Genomic DNA, 15,868 nt, shown 5'->3' on the forward strand with positions numbered 1-15,868 from the left:
TTCAGCATCTTGAGGCTCAGACTACTCTTTGAAACTGAAGATTTTCAATTCACATACTGCCAAAGATCTGCTGAGGATAACTCCCTCCTCCACACCTGTCCTGAGCAACATAGATGGTGAGTGTTCATCTCTGCTGCTCCAATGAAGGGTACATCATTTTAGTTCCCATTATCTCTGAAATGGGTTTATGCAGAGATGTTTTGACTTTGAAGTAGAAGGGCCAGGGCATGCATTACTTTCTGCTGGCTTTCCAGAGCTCATCTGTTGGTGCCTGTAGGCCCGGATATGCAAAGTCTAAACTGCCGAAATATGGGGGTAAATACTGCCTGAGCTGGAACTCATGCACAAATCTCACTTGATTTTAATGGCATTTATACCCTAGTTGATAGGGTGTGCTCAGGGCCTTAGCCACTTATGGGTATATAATTGGGAATTCACACAGTTCTGCAGACAACTTCCTACATTTTGATATAATTTATTAGTTTGTTTTAGAAACAATCCTGCAGTTAGCACAATTCCACCTGGGAAGGAGCATGTGTGCTGCCGTCCTCTCCCAGGCCCTAGAAATATCAAGAAACACAATGATTTTAAATATTTTAGAAACTCTGTTCCCACAGTAATGACTGCATTTTAAAACTTTGATGGCCATTTATTATTTACAAGAGCATTTTACAGGGTAAATTTCAGATCATAGCCACCTGTACATTAATTGCCAAGAGTTCATTTGAAGATGTGGTTTGAAGACCTCTTACAGGAATTTGGAAGAGAAGATGTCCTAAAAAGTGAAGCCAAGTTTCTCCCACTGTCTTGTACACGTACAACACTATCTTGCTGTGCATTCATGTCAATAAGGGCAGTAAGGAAAAAGAAATACATATGCCTTAAATTCTGAAAAGCAATCTCTGACTTCAAGTTCATGTTTGTGTGGCAGATTGTCATATCCTGGTCAATCCCAACTACTGAATTTCTACATGCATTAAGCAGCAGCCCTTGTGGCAGGACGTATTTTATACTTCTCTCTGTCCTGAAACCCCACAATTTTCCATTTGTATGACACTTTACTGCCTCTTCATTATATACCCAGGAAGCAACGCTGATGAATTAGCATCGCATCCAAAACAGAAACTGGCAACATCTCAGACTCACGCGATTTACAACAACTGCTAAGTAAATTGGGATACTTTTTTTAGTTCGTACTCTTCCTTTTTTAAAAAAATAAATCTTAAGAAAAATACAATCCCAAAGGCCTAACAGGCACACATTTACAGATGGCAACAGTGGGTCATAAATGACATCTTTTCCTGGTACTATTTATGAGAGCAAAATAAACTGAACATATTATGAGCCATTTATAATGTTCTTCAGCAGAACAGTCAGCCAAGAGACAGAGCTGAAAGCCTGTTGTAACAAAAGGTATCAAAGTGAGGAGGAGAACAGTATCTATAATTACTACTCCAGCGATAAAACAAGCATAGTACAGCAGATGGGTTTAACACAAGATCACTATTAAATAAAACACTGGCTCGAATGCCAAGGAATGAATATTCAAGAGGCGGTGAATTGAGTGGAAGCGTATAAAGGCAGCAAACGTAGCTCAGCTAACCCAGAAGTTACTTGCAACTCTAACCAAAAACATCAAAACCCACATAATTCTCCATGCTGGTTGCACAGCTCCTCTGCAGTCAAAAACTTTCACGATTAGGTATTAATTGATGCTTACACAAATTACAGGACTGAGCACACGAATGGCACAGGATCTTGACCATGTAACACTGATAAAAAAAAAAGAGATGTAAAACTCAAAACAAAAAACTAACAGTATCAATTTGCAGAGCTTTTTCACTTACCACTTCATAAACTTTTCAGTTTGTCATCAGAAACACACTCTAATTTGTCTTTTTGGCAGCCTCAGAGTCGTAGAACATTGTTTGACCAAACATGAGCCAAGTTACAATCTAAAAAAAGATTTCATTTTTAGAAGTTTTGAAAAATATTTTATGGTCAGCAGTAAGGCTGGAATTAATTACAAGGCAGCACCATGGAATATGGAGCTGCAATGCTCATGCTGTAGAGCAGGGCTCCAGCCCTCCGTGGGTTTGGAAGCAGTAGAAAGGATGCCGCCACCAACAAGGCACTTTGAGTAACTTCTTTTGGTCAGCTTGCAGTGGTTTTTTAAAAAAAATTAAATATTTCTGCAGTATAGAATTTCAGTATTAACTATGTAGTATCTTCTTTAGCTTGAGACTCACCACTTCAAAAACTACACACTAAAGACACACTACAAAAGCTTGAGACTCACCTAATCAGCTCTGTAAGATCACTGAAATTATGCTATAACACGAACAAGGAGAGCACAAACAGTAGTAACAGCAGAAGATAAAAATTCAGAACCAGTGTATACCATCACAATAGAAGTTCAGAGTAAAAAGGCATTGAACGTGATTCAAACCTAAAATATCCAAACACTTTCTCAGTGACTCATCTGTACCCCTAAAGACTCAGGCTGCATCAGACAAAGCCCTCTGCGATGCTGTGATCGGAAATACAAACCATTCACCGGCGACTCTCACCTGCCCAGGCTCCGGCAGGTCGGCTGCAGAACCGGGCAAACATACGAGTGGGGCCTGACAAACTACACAGTGTTTAAGCTATTTTAAAAATTCTATTTAAAATCAACAGTTTTGCAATACTTCCGCTAATAGTCTTTACACGTTTCAGGAACTAAGAGTTGGGAGACATATAGTCTTGGAGATATGTATATGTACGTATATATACACACATATAAATTCATATATATGTGGCACCAACAATCTCAACAACGGCAATAGAGTAGGCACTGCCTTGTCGTGATTTTACCACTGTTGCACGTGCTGGATGTGTTATGAAGCACCAGCGATACAAACCCCAGACATAGTAACAAATCCTCCTATACCTAAACACTTTGCTTCTGATTATTTTGGGAAAGAAAATTTTATATTGGAAAACTGGGAACCTTTGCTTCAAGGCTTGTCAAATGATGAATATTATTTAATGGATGATTAATATGTATTTAATGGATGGCCCTTGGAGACTGTAACCTACAGCATACTAGTTTAGGCAGGGATGAGTAAGTAAGGTTAAAGTGTGGCTCCTCCTTTATCTTATCACTACACTCATATGTATGCTTTGTATGGAAAACTTTATTTGATAATAAAAATAGCATTCACAGACTTTCTCCTTCTTTGTTGCTACATCATATACATAGTGTCTGTTCCAAGGAAAGAAGCTTGTACTGGGTAAGTCCACATCTACTCATACTAGTGTTATGTATAAACCCATTAAGTCAAATAAAGCTATGAACAATGTAGTATTTATATATGCATAGTGTTTTATAAAAAAGATTGGCCCACATACTGCTTTTCATCAACACAGAAAAGAGCATTATGTCTATAGCACATTGCAAGAAATGATGATTGAAGAACATAGACCGCATACAAGTGCTTAATAATACATAAGCAGGCCCACCGTGAAGAAAGAAATGATATTCAAACCAACAAAAGCTTTAGAATTACTTATATAGTCTCCCATTTTAAAACAGCTTTACATACCTGATTCAGTTTACATTAAAATATATCCCCTGAATCAATTTGTTCCATTTTCAGAAATATAAACACTTAATCACATTCCTCACAGCTAAATTTTGTCATAAATCCTCTTTTATACAAGAAAAAGGCAACAGTTTTGGTTTTTTTTTCCAACAGGCTCTATTAATTACAATTTAAACTGTACACACAATGATCGGCCATCTTCTTTCTTAGTTTTGTTTTTACAGTACCATGGCAACAACAGTGATAGACTTGCAATGTTTTTGTGTTCATATGGAAAATGTGAAACAGTATACATGTACACACCAATGCACTGTAAAAAGCAGCAGTTTACTTTAGTGGTCCAACAGTAACGGCAAACATTTTGGCTCAGCTAGGCAGTAATCCATTAAAATCTTATACCAATACTACAGCAGACTTACCACACAACTTGCAAATTTAAAAATACAACTTAGAAACTTGCAGGTTTCCCTTTTGCTGCTGTTCTGAGATTCAAATTTACAGCATATAACCAGTATGGATAGGCTTCTACAACCAGGTTGTCCCACTGATTGCCTTTTTTTGTCTGTGTTTTTCCTTTGATACATTTTTTTCTTTTTTTTTTTTTTTTTTCCCAGCAAGTGCACTCCTTTTGTCTCAGTAAAGATGAACCAGTAAAATTAAAAAAAAAATAATAAAATTTAAATATAGAGCGAGAAGAAGAGAGAGCTTTTGGAATTTGGCAAAATAAGAAAAGCCCAGCGGTTTTGCCTGAACAGAAGGAATACACCTACTCCGAGAGGGAGGACCTTGCTCCCACTGCATTGTGCCTTGTCCCGGGATCCCGATCCCTTCCCTTGCTTCAAAGCAGACAAATACCATGCATGCTTGGGTTGCTGTCCATATACATCTAGAAGATGAGTAGGGCTGCAGCGGCTGCCTTAATGAAATATCGTTAAATGTTGCTGAGGCTAATGGGAGATCAACAGTCTACGTTAGTGTGTGACACAGGCGTGGTGGTTACCAGTCTTTCTGCCTCTGTGCATCCTGTAGAGGGGGCCTGAAAGTATAAACTGTTCATGGAACAAACTAGAAATTCCTTATCGTAAATCATCTTGTGCTGTGTGGGTTTGGTTGGTTTTTTTTTTATTATTTATTATTATTATAAATATCCTTCATTGAAACAGTAGTCTCTTCAAACAGTTCTTGCAATTTTAGGAACATTTGTCTCTTTCTTTTTTAATTCCTTCAGCAGGAGCGCTCCATTCCTACTGAGATGAACAATTTTCTTCCTTCCCCACCCCCAACCCTTAAAAAATTTTCTACATACAGTGTAGCAGTGAGTCACTAGAGAACAGTCTGGATCAAATTATTCAAACTTGGTCACAAAATCCTTTGCCTATATTATATTACTGGCTACCCCCATTTACTATATTGGGGAGGGGGGAAAGTAGCCCAATAAAGGAATTATTCTTAAGAAATCTACAAAGAATGTAGAAACAAAATTTTATAATCCTTTAGGACCAACATTTGGCAAGTAATTAAAAAAAAAGAATACACTGAAAAATACTTTCTTTAATATTATACATCAGGCACAACACTTTTTTTTTGTGTTTTGTTATAAGATTTCATCTGCATAAAAGGTTTGTAGGATCAGCAGGTGCCGGATGTCTCCTCGCCTGCGAAAGCCGGACGGTTTCAGCTCCCGCACTCTCTCCTCCGCTCCCACGGCGTGGGGAAGGCGATGGGGACCGCGGAGGAGCCCCTCAGATGCTGAGGTCGGTGCTGCATTCCTTGTACGGCCGCCTGCGATGCTCGGGCAGGTGCCTGCGGCTCGGCTCGTGCTTCCAGCCGGGGTCTTCCCTCTCCCGGTGGCCGGCTCGCTCCTCCCTGAGCCGTCTGTCGGGCGACCTCTCCCTCCGCCGGTCGGACGACTTGGCCCGCCGGTCGAGGGAACTCTCTCTTCTGCGATCGGGCGACCTCCTCGGCTCCGTGAGTCTCTCCAACGACCGCCGCCGCCGGCTGGGTGACCGCTCTCTGCGCCTCTCGGGGGAGAGGTCTCTCCTCCTCTCATGTCGCTCCCGCCTCTCCAAAGTGTTGTCAGCACTCCTTGTCCCTTCCCTCCGCTTTTCGGGAGACCTCCTCTTCTGCCCGTTCACCACCGCCCTCTCCGGCTGCCTCTCGCGCCTCCTCTCCGGCGACCTCTCCGTCCTCCTGCCTGGCACGTGGTCGTTGGTTTTAGAAGTCCCATTCCAAGTGTGGTGTTCATTGGGATGTCTGCTAAACTCTCTGCTGCCTTTTAGGTCTCTAACGTAAGTCCGCTTGTCCCCATGTTGTGATGATTTGTGAAGGTCTGGTGGATAACTGGACTCCGATGATGGGTGCTGCCGTCGGTCGGATGGCACAGGTTTCATTTCCGATACATTTTGTGAACCTGTGGCGGGACTGTTCCTGTCACTGCTGGGGTCTGAAAGAAAATAACAGCAAAGCGTTTGGTACCGATGCCTTCCGCGGCGCCGTGACACCACTTATCACTCTTCAGACTTCATTAGTGACAAAAACAAACAACTGTTAAAGCAGTCAGCGAAGGCTAACCGAAGCTTTTGTTAATTTAACTGTGAACAATGAGAGTTACAGGTTAGTACTGGTGCTGCTCTGTTCATTAGCCGTGTTTTGGTCCGAGCTGATATCATCTTTATGCTCTTCTTGTCATGGGGTATTTTACATTTCCCCCAAGCCCAATTCATAATGTTTCGTTTACACTACTTTCTTTCCAGTGGGGGGGGGGTGTGTGTGTGTGTGGAAATAGGAGTTCGGGTTGTTGGCTGGTTTTTTAACAGTTTCCAATAAAGAGGGCCTTTTAGGAAATGATATTTTAAGTCTTTTGAAAGAACTGCCTTCCAGGTGTGGGAGGCCTTGTTTCAAATAGCAGAAAATGTACAGAAAATAGAATTGATTATTAAGTTTTCACCTTGTAAAATAACATTTTGAAGGTGTGAGAATTAGACTGTAATCATGCAATTTTCATTTCGTTTGAGACATTACTTAATCTCACTTAGTTCTACCACGTTACGTAAAGTCCTAGGGTAGATTTTGGTTTTGCCACAATGATTCGAACAACGATGACAAAAGTTATGATTTTTTTAATATCAAAGCAATGGAAAGATACTGTAATATGTAGGATGGCTTTGATTAAAATCTAATCTCCAGGTCGTTACTTTTCAGGTAAAATCCAACTGTGCTACCTCAGTGAGACAAACTGCAAAGCAGAAGGAAAAAAACAACCCCAAAACTAAACCCCAGCCCTGCACTGTAGCCGAGCTACAATTACTCATGTCCTTTGTAATAGATGTTTATGAATGATTCATTATAGACATGGCAAACATTAAAGTAGCTGCGCTCATTTAAAGCGAGCATTGCTTTTATTTGCTTATTGTTTTCTTTTTTAAAGTAACTTCTGCATGGCAGCTCGGCTGGCGTTGGCTACGCTTCCTGCAGGCTTCCTGCCGCTCGCACCGAGACACCCACCTCGAGGTGGACTGTCCTGATGGCAATGCCTGAAAACCCTCACAGACACTTGTGGGGACAGATTTTTTTTTTTCCCTGCTTTTCTCCTTTTTGTCTTCCCTCCCCCAAAGCCAAACACTCTACATGCCCATTCCTCCTGCCATCACGCAAAGCGTCTCCCATTTGATGGCATTTCCATTCCTTAGCTTGGGAAGGTCGGTGTGTGCATGGGCCATGATTTTGGTGATTTCCAGGTGAAACCCACGTTGTGACTCACGTGTGTGCGTTTTTACTTATTAGCTTTTTCAGGCAGCAGCTGGGGACCGCACTGCTTTTCCATAGCTGTAAGCATGTGGCTTGCAGCAACCTGGCTATCACACAAGGTACAAGCGAGGTTTAAACGTGTCCTGTGGTGTACTTACAATTCGGGGGACGCAGGGTGCTCAGAATGAATTGCTGTACATATAAAATATAGCAAAGCGGAAAGCAATGTGAGGGAATTAGGCCACAGCACAAAAACACCTAATATTGATTTTAGCTACAAACCGTAGTTTGATTATGGCCCATAAGGTAGAAGCAAGACTCCCCGAGCTTGTCATTTCTCATACATGCAGCGATATTAGGAGGTATCATCGCTGAGGAAGGAAGAGCCCAGCACCAAGAAAAGTAAGAGAAAGAGAAAGAGAAAAGTAGAAAATTTAGATTCCCTATAATAAAGATGAAAGAAAGAAAAATCTTCATATTTTATCTTAGAATAAAGAAAGTTTATTTTTCCAGTCAGATTGTCTAGGCTTCACCCAAATATAAGGCTGCAAAGACAGCGGTTGTTATTATCGTGACATAAAGAGACATCTAAGAGGTGATTCAATAACCCAGACAACGAGAGCATCCATTCTAAAAGACAGCTGGAACAGCGACACAGAATGTCATAGAAAAAACATTAACAATCAAACAACAACGAAAAATAAAGTCCACCAGAGACCACAACATTAAAAATAAGTACAAAACTCATTACAAAAATATACAGCCTCATAGAGAAGCACGTTCCAATCGAGTCAGAAAAATATTGGAACTTAACATTATTAGAGGAACCATTTGCGACTGCAGCGAACAGAACGAAGAGAGGAAGGAGTCCCAAATGTTACAAGGATATTCTTTACAGTAGTGCAACCCCTGTATATTAAATCCTTGCTTGGAGAATGAACGTTTAGTGGTTTAGTATTAGCCAAAAGAAAATTGGTGGTGGATTTCCATCCTCAGTGCAACAGACATATGCTTTGAGAAGTGAAGCACTTAATTTACAGGGTATTTATGCAGTCTAGCATATGATACAGTACTGTACATCCAAAGGAGTATAGGAAAAGACAAAAGTAGAAAGAACATTACAGAATTTCAGTGCCATCATTGAACCTTCTGGTGTGCTATTTATATTACAGAAGTGTAAACCCACAACTTCCCTTCCATATTGTTAAACACTTCAATTGTTTGTTGGTTATACTCTGAATTGGTCATTTTCAGTTAAATAATGAGCAGAGTGAGCAGAAACTCTCAAACATGGTACAGTAAATGAAAAGAAAATCTAGTTCATAAATTGTGCAGAAAGGTTTTGTTTCAGGTTTTGGGACATGGAGTGAATGATAAACACAGAACTTACTGACACAGAAATAACCCAAATATGGGGAGAAAAGTATAAAGGACATCCCTTCAATCATCAGTTTCTATAGAAACCTCAAAGACCTTTGGTTGGGAGTAGCCCTCCATCGAGGGCACAATATTTGACAATTATCTCAAATAAATAAGACATAATTATAATATTAAATAGTGTGCTAAGTTAAGCCACCCAGCAATCCAACCTCCGGGGGAAGAAAAGGAAATCTAATGCAATTCTTAGTAAGAAACAAGGACTGAATGTTTCCCCCAAGATAGACACAAGAGCACCTTTTCATAACCTCCTCACCTTTTCAGACCTTACAAATTAACTAGTTGAAACCAGCAGACAGTTTAAGGGGGGAGAAAAGGGCTCAGGAGGCCAAATCAATATATTTTTGCAGTAAAGCTCTTTTTTTTTTTTCTTCTTTTTCTTAAATAACTTTATAAATATTTACATAAATATTAAGGGAAGGCAAAAATCTCATAAGCCATCTTGGCATTCATGTCTATGGATACAGACAGGAACTAAGAGAAAAACCTAACAAAAAAAAAATATCACTGCTTCAGAATAACTCAGGATCCCAGTTTTTGCATTGATTAGAAGTAGAGACCTATTTGAAACAACAATTCAGCCGCTGAGAAACAGTTTGGCACAGTTCAATGACATTCCTTGTTTGGCTGGAAAAGACAATAAGGGTTTGTTTTGTTTTGTTTTGTTTTCCTCTCTGATCACCAAAAATACTGCTATGATGATCTTGCCTTACACTGCGCCCCAAGTCCATGGAAGCAAGCAAAGGATGAAATGTGTAGAAAATTCAGCACAAGCGAGGCAATTAACCATATGTTGCAAAGGTTGGTAAGACACTGGTGAGAAAGGAAAATAAAAAAGAATTCCTGCTTCAGATCTTGAGACAAATCATTCATGGAGTGATGCCAGGGAAGAAAGGAATGTTTTCATAGTTTGACCCACCATATTCTGGGACAGAGCCATCTCCACGTTTCAGAAACAGGCGGACCCTGCGGCCACCATTTTTAATCAGTTCGATGGCCCGAGCATGCTTCATGTTCTTGGTAGTTTCTCCATTGATCTCTAAGATTTCGTCACCAATCTGCCAATTTAATAAAAGAGTCTAAGATTAGAAACCAGCCCCTACGAGGGTCACCACCAGCACACCACAAGACAACAGCCACAGCAAAGGTGGAAGAAGAACTATGCATTGGGTGAAGCTAAACACACCCAACCCCTTCCAGTGACAGTCCACAAAAAACAGTATGCAGGGGCCTTGGAGACACGAAGACGATAGTGACAGCTTGAGGTATCAAAATATTTCATTGCTGTTCTGTAAAACCACCTTGCATTACTGTATTGCTCAGTACCTAGAGCTGTGTTAGAACTGGTGTTATTTTATTTTGATTCTTTGTAAAATCTTTGGTCAAAGTAGTTGGTTGTTTTACAGTCTGCTGTAACTGGGATGTTCAAATAGCTTTTTCAGGTCCGTTTCTCACTTGAGTATAGATATACACTATGAACAAGTAAACCTGCTTTTGTAAATATAATCATTTATCAGGATAGTAAAACTGGGCTTGGAAGAGCTGTCAAAGCATTGACTTCCACACAGCAGCACTGATTTATTTTCATCAGCAAAAACTTTGGACCTATAAATCTACTCTTAGCAAAAGATTTTTGAAAATGTCCTTCACATGATAGATCTGGAGAACAAAAAGACACATGCTGTAAAGTTATCATGCATTCTCTAACAGAGGAGCAAGTAGTACATAAAACTTGGCAATTTATTTTTTTCTGTAGGTATTTTATAACATATGCCCTTGTTATAATGTTTATAATTTACCTGATATGTGAAGCTAATGGTTAATACTAACCAGTTAATACTAACCAAAAACTACATTATAATTTTGTGATCCGGGGTCGATACACACACTCCCTCACCACTCTGCCCACTAGCAGAGGAAGGGATCAGGTGGGACACCCCAATTCTCTACTCACGGCTGCAGCTTTAAAGGAGCTGATAAAGATTGTGGCTATTACATTTTCATTGCTACATGTATTATTCTGAGGCTTTAAAAGTCAGATTATGCATTAGACTTTGGAAACGGGGGTTGGAACAAGGGAGTGAAATCTTCCAATGCACACGCGTTGTTATAGACTGCATACAAGGAATGACAGAAGTCATTGACAGGTAAACAGGAACCATTGCTCCTTTCAGTTAACATTTAATTTTCCTCTTAGCTGGCACAGCAGAAGGCGTGCCTGTAGGAGAGAGGCAGGGAGTCAGCTTATTGCAAAGCAGCATGTTTTTTAAATCTGTTTGTGCATACCCTCATCTTCCCACATCTCTCAGCCGGACCATCCTCAGCTAGCCGCAACACATACAGATCCATATTATACTCCCGGCCACCTCGAAGGCTAAAGCCAAACCCTTTGGCTCCTCTTTCCAGCTCAACAGTGTAAAAATCTTGGTCCTGCTGGAGGCAAAACAACATATATGCAATTGTTAGTGTAAGGGTGAAGTCCCTAATGAAAGAGGTTACTTCTGGGATGGCCAGTGGCAAGGCACGTTAACAGTAAGACAGATAATCTCTCTAATAAGATGCTCTCTGTGAAAGCTGGAACATTCCAGCTATTACTCCTTATTAAGTTTTACTCTCTTTCGTGCTCTGGATTTATCATTTCCACACAACAGTACTTTCTGGAGAGGCCTCTCAAAATATAGAACTCAATAAACAAACACATAAATTATTACTGTTGTAAAAATGTCAGCTTTTTTTTTTCTTTCCTTTTTTTCTCCCTAAAAGTCTTGATGAGAATGTGTTGGAAATGTTTCTCAGCTGAAACAGCAGCAACACATACTAAGAAACTCATCAGCAAATTCCTCTTTCTCCAGCAAACAGACAGGGAGAACAACCTCCCAGTAGGAATTTTCAAGGGAAATATTTGAACACAGCCCTCAAGCAGATTGGAAGCAACAGTCTGTGGTAAACAAAACAATTAGAAAAGTACTCCTTACCTGCGCTGCTTGGGGTGGTTTGAAATCAAACTGGGATTCCTGCTTTGGTTTGGTGTTGTTCCTGCTGTAACGAATGAAAGAAAGAGGGAGAGAGGAAAAATACAGCTCACGGGATGTGAAGATGATCAAGAAGTAGCCAAAGAGAGAGCATGTCAACATGCTCTCCTCAAGAAAAACAATCTGACCTGGTCTCCTGTGGTATTTGCTGAGGAGTATGGGTGGTTGTAATTGTAGCAATTTTTTCTGCATTGGTCAATAAAGTAGCATTGGAGGATTCTGCAAAATAAATTTTTTTTTCATTATGAGGGAAAGACCATTGGCTATTCACTGAAAAAAAAAAAAAAAGAAAAGTTTTGCAAAGGCATTTCACTGGAAAGCATCATTATGTTGGTTTTAAAGAACTTGAGATTGGCTCAAATTTCTTAAATCCAAAAATTAACAGGATAAAATCTAAGCTAAGTCATAGCAACTACGTATATGAAACGGTACAATCAATTGGAAAAACAAAAAAATAAATTGGGAAATCTGGATTAGAAACATCTCTGACCATTAGGCACACTCAGAACAAAGACTGACTTGTGCAGGAAGGGTTGAAGAATGTTTTGTCTGTTGTCTAACAACATGAATTCCAATCACTAAAGTCTCCAAATATGGTAGGTTGGCTGGATTAATTTTATAGCAGCAATAACTATTCCATGGATTATAAATTTATCAGTGCTTCCTCCATCAGAAACTGCAATCTTCGGTAGGATTGAGATGTGGCTTTTATCTAATACCTTGCAAGGTGATATTGACTGTGGCTAAAACCCAAACGTACTGAAATTCATCTTTGAAATACAACCCACCGCTGCCTGAACACTCAAAGCTGCAGGCAGGGACATGTACCAAATGCATCAACAACTCTGGGTACAAAAGGGCTCACCAAGAGAATACAGAGAGCAGGATTAACTCCAAAACTCAATTTATGCCATGGCAAAGAGCTCTCAGTCCGACGTCAGTCTGTGCAAATGCCCTATTTCTCTATGCACAGAAGGACATGCTTCCAGGAGAGGTCCCCACTCCTGCTTCACAAACCTGGGAAGGATGTTGCTGTAGGCACAACTGAAAAGGGACTATCATGCCTTACAGTATGGCATGGCAAAATGGTCCCCTTGTCATTTTGGAGCTTTATCATAGACTTTGATAAGAGCAGAGTTAACCCAGAACTCAAGGCCATGCACCTTGTTTCTTGACTGAATTTCTCTAGTTCCAATCCCACTTAAAAAAAAAAGTCACCATCAGATAACAGCAATGAAAACCGGGTGGAAACATCTGGCTCTCCAACATAAAATTACAAGGCCTTCTACCCTGCCCTTGTTTGCCTCTTAAGCTCCAGGCATCCGGTAATTCATTTTATTGACTATGGAGAAATCTTCCATTACTAAACAGAGTCCAGCTGTAATACAAAATTGCAGAAATGGGAGGTTTTTTGCCTGAATTAAGGAGCGGTGGTGGTCATGACCTTACTTGGTCCTGGGAACTTATTTTATTTCATGGATTTACTTTAATTGTGGAGAAATCTAGATGAGGTGAAGGTTTTTCCTTTCTGTAGCTAGTGCACATCAAGGGAAACTCGGGAAAAGGGAAAGAGAAAAAGAAGAACCTTTTAAACAGATGGGTGCAACGAGAGCACAGCTCCTTTGCCTGCAGCACTGTGCCCACGTTAACATGCCCAAACTCTCAGCATATGGAGCTGTAACATCTTCCAGACCAGAGCTGGCTTGTGTCCAGTGGCTCAGAGAGCAAGAGAGGCTCCTGGGTCTGCCTACATCTCTCTGGGTAGGTAGGACCAAAACATGCCCTCGTGAGAACGTGCTGCTGACAGCTGGCTTGTGTGAGAAGAAGATGTCCCTATGTGTGGTTACACTGTTGGATTTTAAGAAATAATTCTGTGTATTTTGTAAAGATGCTTTGATGCTAAAATTGGTCTCCAACGTAAGAAGGCCCCAAAACAAGGTTAAGTGTTCTGTATTAATCCAGAACAAAAGCCTCTGAAATCCTCCACAAATATCTGGAGATCAGATGAAGATGGGCTTCAAAGAGAATGCAAGATTCCTACCCTTTACTAGGTCACACTAAGAATACCAAGTAGAGCAACAACACATCTTTGGTACAGATGTATCTTCACGCCACTGTACTGCATCTATCTTTAGCCCACTCTATCCCATGAGTCAGGAGTTGTGCATAATTTTGCTAGTTTTTTAGACACAGGTTCAGGACGCATGCCAGCCACCATGCAAAACTGGAACAGAACACAAATATAAGAAAAAATATCTCTAGTAGAACTACAATTGTACTTTCTAAATCCTACATGTTTCACTGATTCCTTGCCCCGTTCTGCCCTAGAACACAAGTCATTAATTAAATGCCTAATCTAAACTTGTCATTTTTCAGCTCTCTGTATCCTTGTATCAGCTGGGAACAAGTTAAACTATTGTCATCTCATTGCAAATACACCTCTGCAATGGTCTATGTCAATGAGTTGGTGTGAGACATTACACAACTAAAACCCTTTGTGTTTTTAATAATGTTAGAAGAGATTAGCAATGTGAGTTTATTGTGAGTCTTGTGATGAGCCTTAGTTTCATATTTATCTGAGAAGCATGGTTTCTGATTTATTCTCCCCCCCCCTTAAGTACACTGTTAGATCGTTTATATTTACCAAAAAAGCATCTCAAAAGAAACAAAAAGAAAAGTACAAATCAAAAGCACCCAAAGACAACAAAATAAAACAACATTGAGACCAATTTCTTAAATCTCATGGGTTTTCGAGCAAACCTCTTGGCAATTTTGAGAGTATCTGGTCTTACTGGCTTTTGGAAATTAAATGCAAGTAGTACTATGCAGAGCTGGCAATCTGTCTTGGAATTTCAAAGGGATGGTAAATAACAAGACTCGAAATCTGCATTGCTACGAGAGAAAAGAGGTGACTCCTTCCCTAAATTACAGCTTTCCACCTTCTCGAGGAATACCTGATGTCAGCCACAGCTACAGATTTCCCTTCTAACCTGAGCAATTTAAGATGGCATTTTGTACACATATTTGCATGAACAAGACTCGGTGAGCATTCAGGTCAGGAGGCTATGTTCCTCTTAAAAAATCTGAAACCATTCAAAAGTTATTTATTTCTTATGTATTTTTGCCCTTTACAAAAAAATTAAAATATTTATTCATTCATTCATTCAAAGATTCACCTTCATTGATTTTGATCAGATACCAAAATACAGGTAACAAACAATTCTTCTCCCAGTTTACCTTCCAAAAACTGGCATGCACAGGCCAGCTCAGATATTAGCCTGATTCACAGCCATTTTATTATTCATGAATAGTCAATTTGCTGGAAGCAGCAAAGGATCATATACCATTTGACCTGGTAGCTACTAAACAGTAGGAAAATAAAGCCTTTATGCAAAACAGATCATCCTAAACAGAAATAATTTATAACCAGACCATTTGTCAACCTGGCCTATTTTTATCCCATAACTAAACATAGCATAATCATGCTCTGTGGGGTAACCAAACCCGTGTTTCAGATTAGAAAATACAAGAATTGGCAACTATGGAATGCTTGTCACTGGAAATCACATCATGTAACTTCTTCATTCTGCTTCACAGATACCAGATTCAATTCAGCCACACTTTCTTAACCTTTCTTTCAAATTTAATCACACTTTCTCCACATTTAACTGAATGCAAATAATGTCCTGTGCAACTCTAAGAAATGCTCATTAGCACTGCATCTGAGCCATCAAATCTTACACCCGTGGATTCAGCTTAAAAAGAGAGCAATGTAAAAGGGTTTCTGCATAACGAGTTCTCCCTATGAGCCCCTCCATGGCAGAGCAGGACAATGAACAAACAAAATACTTAGAATTTAGAACCACACCAATATCAGTTCTACTACAGATATCTTACATATGTTTCTGCTCTGTTCCTAGTTGGTATCACAGCTAGAAATCAATTTAATGAAACTTATATATAAAACGGATCCTTATTTTTATGAAATAGTTCAATGGCCTGAAACCAGTACCAAGTGTCAGTATATTATTAGGGATCCTGCACGTTCCCTCTGATCTGAAACAA

At 39.9% G+C, this 15,868-nt stretch overlaps 1 protein-coding gene across 30 annotated transcripts in view; it reads right to left on the reverse strand.

Annotated features, from left to right (window-relative positions):
- Positions 1 to 4,794: 4,794 nt before the first annotated feature.
- Positions 4,795 to 15,868, reverse strand: part of MAGI1 (membrane associated guanylate kinase, WW and PDZ domain containing 1) — a 349,049-nt gene continuing 337,975 nt past the window's right edge. For 14 of the 30 annotated variants that reach the window (XM_075762367.1, XM_075762366.1, XM_075762362.1 and 11 more), the window contains 5 exons: positions 11,932 to 12,022; positions 11,747 to 11,810; positions 11,058 to 11,204; positions 9,691 to 9,829; positions 4,795 to 6,030 (listed from right to left, as the gene is read on the reverse strand). In XM_075762367.1, coding sequence (XP_075618482.1) covers positions 5,330 to 6,030; positions 9,691 to 9,829; positions 11,058 to 11,204; positions 11,747 to 11,810; positions 11,932 to 12,022 — 1,142 coding nt within the window. In that variant the 3' untranslated portion in view covers positions 4,795 to 5,329. Of the gene's footprint in view, positions 6,031 to 7,616; positions 7,706 to 9,690; positions 9,830 to 11,057; positions 11,205 to 11,746; positions 11,811 to 11,931; positions 12,023 to 15,868 lie in introns of all 30 variants that reach the window. The other 16 variants (XM_075762377.1, XM_075762378.1, XM_075762376.1 and 13 more) reach the window with 6 other exon arrangements.

Source organism: Balearica regulorum, chromosome 10 (assembly GCF_011004875.1).
Source record: "Balearica regulorum gibbericeps isolate bBalReg1 chromosome 10, bBalReg1.pri, whole genome shotgun sequence".
In the NCBI taxonomy this organism is placed as follows: Eukaryota; Metazoa; Chordata; class Aves; order Gruiformes; family Gruidae; genus Balearica; species Balearica regulorum.